The 7,937-nt window shown below is 42.5% G+C and overlaps 1 protein-coding gene across 1 annotated transcript; it reads right to left on the bottom strand.

The window, feature by feature from the left end:
• Positions 1-859: 859 nt before the first annotated feature.
• LOC120077993 (ensconsin-like) lies at positions 860-1,728 on the bottom strand. The gene is made up of 2 exons (XM_039032150.1): positions 1,351-1,728; positions 860-1,267 (listed from the first exon to the last, which is right to left on the bottom strand). Exons 1-2 carry the CDS (start codon positions 1,726-1,728, stop codon positions 860-862), a joined length of 786 nt encoding a protein of 261 aa, XP_038888078.1.
• Between the last annotated feature and the right edge of the window lie 6,209 nt (positions 1,729-7,937).

The raw sequence follows: 7,937 nt of genomic DNA, 5'->3' as shown, positions 1-7,937 counted from the left end.
GGTTGGAAGCGAGGGTTTTAATGCCAGTCAAGGACACCGTCCAATTAGTGCTTGGTTGCGCCAATATTCTCAATGCGTCTTCCATGTGTTCCTCAGTAGGATCATCAATCAATTTGTTGCCCGGTGCTTTCGAGAAATTCTTCAACTGATAGAGCTAATTGATGTCCTCGGCGCTAAAAGGCACTGCCCTCCCATCAATGAGCACCGCATCTTTGGTGTCGTGGAGCCAGCCGTGGTAAAAGAACCTCACTACCACTGGGATGACTATGGATGGGCATTGGCAGAAAGTTTCCCATCCATGTTCCACTATGATACTGATGACAAGATTTAGTAGTGGGGCCAGTGCAGGGAAGAAGCCTATTTCCATTAATAAATTATCATTTTCATTCCTGACTTTTGGACGCCTCCTGGTCGGCGAAGACTCGCTGCCTTCTACCATCTCTTTTCCTTTTTCTTGAGCAAACGCGAGGTGGGATTTTTGTCGTTTAATGTGTTCCCGTTCCTTGCCTTGCTCTTGTTTTTCCCTTTCCATTTCTTCTTTCTCTTTTCTTTTTAGCTCCTTGTTGCGTTGAATTTTGGCTTTGCAGCGCAACTCCTTTTCCTCCTTCTCTTTCCTCTCCGCTTCCTCCTATTTTTGCATTTCTTTTTCAAACTTCTCGGAGGCGAGTGCAATGCGCTGCTCATCCTTGAGCCTTCTATTCTCTTCCTCTTCCACCCTTGCGTTGATAAGGCAAACCTCCTAGTCATGTAGCCGTCTAGCAAAATTGGCTGAGCCGATGATTTAGCGCGCCTTTGCCATTTTTTCTTCTTTCTCCTTTAGTTTTCCTCCTTCGTTGCTCTCTCTCCTCTATGATCTCATTTATTGTTGGGTCTTCTGTGGACCCTTGCGACGCTGCATAAGTGGGGAGATGTCAGGATCTTCTTTGTCGTTTGAACCGCGGAGTTGAGCCTCTGATGCAACTAATCTTGAATGCGGCCATGAGGTTTTTTGTTGCGTTGATGGTCCAAATTGTGCTAACATCCCCACTTTCACCCTTGCGGTGGTGGATTCTTCCTTGAAATCTGGGCTTTCTGCCCTTTTCCTCCACTCTTCCTCTTTTCTCAGGCGCTTGTCTTCTCGCTTGCGTTGCCTTCTCTCACTTCTCCTCTTCTCCTTTTTTTCTTTTTCCTTTCGGGAAACTTCATCTTCCTCTGCCCGTTGTTCATCGATTCCCTTCTCCACCTCCTTCTCGGGCTGCTTCGTGCCTCTACGACCTCCACGACAACCCTAATGGGTCCCTCATTGGAGTCTGTCGGGGCATTCTCCTTATAATCTAGGATTCAGAGGGCAATCCTCCGCGATTCCGAAACCATATCCTCCTCCAACGGCAGGGGCTGGTTCACCACTCCTATTTCCGGCAACCCCCCGCTCTTCTCTAAATAACTTAAGATGCTCCCAAATACCTCTTTGTTGTCCTTTCTCTGCTGTTCACTTTCAGTCGGAGGTAGTGGGAGCACCATCTCAATACTGGTGGTAGGCGCACTCTCCGTTCTTGGCCCCTCTCGGTGGGTAGACGGAGATGTTGATGATAAAGGTTTTCGCCTGGGTTTTTCGGCAATTCTAGGTACTGATTTGGGCTTGGCAGCGAGGCGGCGACTGGAGGCGAGGAAGGCTGCCTCCCATGTGGAGACTGGGGCTTTGGATGGGGATGATGGTATGGAAGAAGAATGTGATGATTGTCTGGCCATGGGTTCAAGTGAAGGGAGAAAAAGAGAGTGGTGCTTTTTCTGGGTAAGAAAGAACGGACGGTAGGGTTTGAGTGCAGAAGGTTTTAGGGAGGTTTGCGTGAAAAGAATGCGGAAGTACTCTCATTAATGAGGCTGAGGTGGGATTTATAGGTTGGTCCTTAGAAGGCCCAATGCATATCATTTTGCGTTCAGAAAGCCTTGGTAATCCAAAAAGCCTGCTGCGCCCCTCTCCATTATGACCTATCAAACAAAGACGCCCTTTCATCTGCTACGCAATAATGGACCTCGGGAGTTTAAACGTTCATACGTTTACCTTCTCTGAAAATTTTATTTTCAATTTATTAAAGCAATGCACGCATGGGCGCAAGGCATACCCATCGTCGCAATGCCTACTCGTCAACGCAATGCACGTCCGACATCGCATTGTATAACCGTCATCGCAATGCTTATCCCAAAATCATAATGATAAGTTATTGTGATGTTCACACGAATCATTCATTCATTTCAATATAGTCAACGCAAATAGAGTGAAAGGGAAACTAATTTATTAAAGCAAAAAAGATAGTAATAAAGCAGTAAAGATAGTTTATATGGATGCGGCTTAAAAAAAAATTTCAATGTTACTGCAAGTGCTCCTGCAGGCGATCAGACTTGCGTGCCCAATGTCATCGCTTGACATTATTCTTTTCCACTAGGTCCAGGTGCTTCTAAGTTGCTGGGCAGTGTATCAGGTGTTCTGTTTTTCAATTCGGTTGCAAGTTGCCTAACCTATACCTCCAAGTTCCTGATGGAAGATGCTTGCGATTGCATGAGCACATCATTCTATGTACTCTTTAAGCAGTGACTTTAAGTACGATGAATTTGGTGCAATGTTGGATGAAGAAGGTTGGTTGTGAGGTTGTTTGTTCTGATAATTATTTTGACCTTGCCCTTGGTGATGAAAACCTGGGGGATTTCCTCTATTCCCTGAATGATTAGTCTGTATATTCCTTTGGCCTCCCTTGTCAGTGTTTCCTCCCCAACTGAGGTTGGGATGATTCCTTCAATCGGGGTTGTATTTTGGATCGAGTATACAGACTGTTGGTTGGACAGGCAAGCTTCCATTGAATGAGCCTCTCCACATTGAATACAACTTACTGCTGCCACTTGCGTCAGCACATTGGCTGGCACTGTATTCTGAGAGAGAGCTCCTTGATTTATGGCAATAGTTTATAGGAGCGAGGTAACTACGACCATCTGGGTGGCCAGGTGGTCATTGTATCCACTGGTACAATGGCTTTGTTGGTTTTTCTTCGTTTCATATCTCTGCCTCCGTATCCATCATCAACCCAATCATTCATATTTTGCGATATGCGATCTCGGATAACTTTTGCTTCAGTATAAGTTTTGTTCATAAACCCTCCTGCTGCTGAGGCGTCTACAACTGCTTGCGTTGCTCTATCCAGGCCATTATAGAAAGTTTCCATGAAGACACAATCAGGAATCCCAATATGCAGATAGTTCTCACCAAACGTCGAAAGCGCACCCATGCGATGCTCAAAGTTTCATTTTCTGCTTGTTCAAAATTTAGTGCCTCCCGTCGTCTTATTGTGTTAACGGGGGGAAGGAAGAACCTTTTCATAAATCTTTCCACCAACTTGTCCCAGGAGTTAACCTTATTTGGTTCTAAGGAATGGGACCACTTCTTAGCTTCATCTCTGAGTGTGTAAGGAAATAGATAGAGTCTGATGCCTTCTGGTGTCACGCCAGGAATGGAGAATGTATTGCACATCTCGAAAAAATTGGTGAGGTGTGCATGCGGGTCTTCTCCATTCAAGCCCCCAAATTGACCCACGTTGTGTATCATCAGGAGCATAACAGGTTTAATTTCGAACCTGGCATTTTCTTCCACTGTAAGTCTTGCTATACCTGGCGAAAAAATCATATAAATTGGGTGCTGCATAGTTCCTCATAGGAATATTGCGATTAGCAGCCAAGAAGACTGGGTCTTGCGGTGGCCAATTCATTCCTTGATTTACTTTGGGCCTCTCATCGTTGTTGTTCGCCATATCTCTGGGACGCCTATTCCGATTTTGGCGTGCTCTCCTACCAAAGGTTCTCTCGATTTCTGGGTCGATTTTGAATTCTGGTTCCATTCCAGTACTCATGCACCGTCAGCTGCTTTCGCTTAAGCACACTGTACTCCAGAAATTTGTCCTGCACAATATGACAAAATTATCAGCACTAAAGTTGCCAATCCCCGACAACGGCGCCAAAAACTTGTTGTGGGTCAAAAGTTTGTTGCTTTGCGGCGGATGTAATGCCACCGAAAAGACTGATGATGTGTATGATATGCGTTGCGTTGTCTTAATCACGCTTCTAGATAATATATGCGATGCGACAAAACACTGCAAAATGCATTCATGTAGTGTATGCGTGTCACAAGTTTTCTTGCGTTGGAACCAAGTATAATTCCACCGCAAGTTTCTCAGGGTGATCCAAGGTCGAACATGTGGATTGCGATGTTAATGTGACAATGATGTGATATATGCGACCATAATCAAAATTAATATTGTGAGTTTCTGAAAAGTAAAATGTGATGTAAAGAATAAAATGCAATGATAAATGAATAAGCAGGTAAATAGTAAAAAGCAATGGTAAAGAAATAAGCAGGTAAATTAATCTGAAGTTGTGGAATGCGATGGCAAGTCTTGTGAATCGAATCATAAAGAATAACCCTTTGTCCAATACATACAACCCTGGGTGGAGAAATCACCCCAATTTCGTGTAGAAAAATCAACAACAAAGCTATCAATCTATAGCTCAAAAGGAAGGGCCACCAAGATTTTCCCATGAACAAATGGTCAACCGCAAAATCAAGCCAGTAGTTCGCAGGCACCACAATCTTCATCTTTAGAGAGCTTGCTGAAGCAGTATATTGAGAAGAATGAAATAGTGCTTCAGAATCAAGCGACGTCCATCCGAAATCTTGAAATTCAGATAGGACAGATTGTGGGCGAACTCAAAAGTAGACCGCAAGGAGCGCTACCGAGCTCAACTGAGCTCCCTCGAAACTCTGGGGGTACAGGAAAGAACAATTCCTAGCAGTCTCCATGGTAAGCGAAAAAACGACAGCAGAAGAAAGGGAAGAGCCCACTAGAACCAACCCTAATGCGGTAACAATCGAGAACCCCTTGACATATGATTCAGAAGAGCCCTCGAAGATGAACCGAGAAGTTACATCCACCTTCAAGCCTTTAGAACACGAAGAAAGAAGTACAGTGACCAACATTCCTGCAGGGATTGAAAAAGAAACAAAATGATGAAGGAAAGATCGCTATAGTGGCAGTAACGCAAAATTCTATGATCCTACCAAAAATGCACGACCCAGGAAGCTTCACGATACCCTGCTCAATTGGAGGGGTCTACATTGGTTAAGCACTATGCGATCTTGGGGTGAGTATAAACTTAATGCTGCTATCAATCTTCAAACGATTGAATATGGGCAAACTCACGCCCACGACGGAGACTCTCCTGCTTGTGAACAAATCCCGAATACATCTCGAGTGAGAGTTGAAAGACGTTGCAGTCTCAATTGATAAATTCACCTTATCGGCAGACTTCATCATTCTAGACTATAAAGCGGACGAAGATGCGCCCATCATATTGGGATGACCATTCCTCTCGACCGGTCGCGCACAAATTGATGTGCACAAGGGGGAGATCGTAATGAACGTCAATGGGGAAAAGCTCCGGATTAAGGCAATCAAGACCCCAAGAGACTGAGAAAATAGAGGAAGCCGCCTTGGACGTAAAAAGCCCAGATTGAAATAAGCAGTCTCTGCGTTACTATGCGACTCAAACTCATCAAGGACGCAATTATTTTGGAATATCCTTTTTCCTATCAATGATTCATGAACTTTCGTTACCCTTCTTTTATCTGTTATCGTATATTTGTCTGTTTGCATTACTACAAAAAAAAAAAAAAGAATGGTGCCGCGATCGTGTTGAACAATTGTGGTAAACAATTTTGCTAACTCTGTCTTTTATTTAACCCTCTCAATTTTTTCTTTGCAACGATCATGGTGAACGATTGTGAAGGAGCTACATGAAAGACGCAACCAGCTTATTCCGCCACCGCAATCGAAGAAAGCAGTTCGCCACAAAGAAGGATGCGTTCACAAATAATGCGGGCGACAGAGCAAATTTGGGAGTTGTATCTTTCCTTGACTTTGTTTATTCCAAAATTTGCTCTATCACATATCAATTTAACATTGATAATTTTATCATCGCATCCTCTTTAGTCGGCGCAATCATTACACATTGATTAATTTAGTAAGTCACCGCATTATTTCTCTTTGCCAATTATGATTTCAATGACAAAACACATGCCTCTATTTGTTCGTATATACTAGAGTCAACTTAATTTTAGGACAGTTAACTCATGTAATATTTCTAGAAGTTAGTGGTCTGCCAGCTTTCTTTCAAACTGACTTTTTATGAAACTTCTTAAGAGCATTGCATTACTTCTTTCAATCTTTCAGCAATGAGGACATTGCTGCGTTTAAATTTTGGGGTGCGGTATTCATCTTCAACCTTGCTATTTTTAGGCACTATAAAAAAAAAAATCAGGTTGCGATCGGAACCTACTCGTAGTTGGATGTCCGCATGAAACATGTGGAGGCAAGCCAAAATGAAGGTAGGAATCATGATCAACACATAAATAAATGATCACAACTCCGCTACCAAACGGGCACGAGTTTAGACTGAGAAAGAGCGCCTTGCTCCTAGTTGGATTTCTGCATGACACACGTAAGGGCAAGCCAAAACGAAGGCTAGGCACTCGGATCAGTGCAAGGTCATATATATATATATATATATGCAAGGATAAAATTCACTTGAAAATACCCCAGTTGAAAAAGTTTTTTTTATATGAAATAAATCATGCGATGTCCTGGAAACAAGTAAAGTCTTTTTGAAGGTTAAACTTGCGGTCCCTAAATTTTTGAAATATTTTAGGAAGAGACCCGAATAAGAATTAAAGAGATTTTGGTACATAAGATTTGAATAAGGCAACCTTGAGAAATCTAGGAAGAAAGAAGGCGGTCGACTTTCTAGAGAAAATCTTTAGCTTATTCTTAAGGACATGCATTATTTTAAATTTGAGGGTGTGATAGTGGGTAGAAATGCATGTTATTATAGCGCAAAGATAGAAAACAATGAAGGATTGTGATGGTAAAATTATATAAAATTGCGTCCAAAAGCATTAAGTTTATAACATTGCGATCTCATGAGTCCATCGCATTAAAAACAGCTAACTTATGTATTTTCTGTAGAAAATGCATTGGCTTAGTGCATTAAGAGATTGCGACCGCAAGGCTATATGATCGTTTTCATTCGCAAAAATCTGCTCAAGAAGGTGGCTGCATAGAGCCGGTACGTCAAGGTGAAAACTTAGTAAATTACGATGGGACAGAAAGCTGATCACAGTCAATTCCGAATTAAGTTGACAAGCCGTTGACGACACTGTAGTAAGTACACTCAACTTTTCGGTGACAATTATTCGGCGCATCAGACAGAGAACTAATGACATCCCATTAGTGCAATCATTTGAGAGAAAAAGCTCTTCACCCTGAAGCTTTATAAATACCGAAGGTCACCTTCATTGAAGGAGTTCGTTCAGTTCGCTCAAGCTTGGAGAGTTCACCATATAGAAGATAATTAGCCTTTGTTCATAGTTTCCTTATACTTAGAAGGTGGAAGCGAGAGAAGGAAAGAGACGCTGGAAGATCATCCTGATTAGCTCGAGAGAATGCCAGGGAGTGTGGAAAACAGAGAAAGGGCCGACTCTTGCGAGAGCAAGAATATCTTTTGAGCATAATAGAGAAGAACAGTGTAAAAGCCTTGGGAAGCAAGAAATTGCTATTAGGCTCTTTATCTTTATTTCACATTGTCATTCTGTATTTCGATTTCATATATAGAATGGAACTTGCATTTCTACATCTGTTCACTCTCTTTACAATACGCATGAGTAACTAAACTTTCGAATGGGTTGAGAAGTACTTAGCTAGCATGACCTAGGATCTTCATTGCATGCGTTCATCTTGTCTTAGGTTGCATCCATCACCCCTTTAGAGCTACTCGAGAGAGAGTCTAAAGAAAGAACCTAAGACTTGAGAGGGCTAGGTTAGAATCTAGACATGAGAAAGCAAGATTAGATCTTCATAAGA

Source organism: Benincasa hispida, chromosome 1, assembly GCF_009727055.1.
Source record: "Benincasa hispida cultivar B227 chromosome 1, ASM972705v1, whole genome shotgun sequence".
Taxonomy (NCBI): domain Eukaryota; kingdom Viridiplantae; phylum Streptophyta; class Magnoliopsida; order Cucurbitales; family Cucurbitaceae; genus Benincasa; species Benincasa hispida.
The sequence above is the reverse complement of the archived record's forward strand: the minus strand, read 5'-3'. Positions and strand labels throughout refer to the sequence as shown.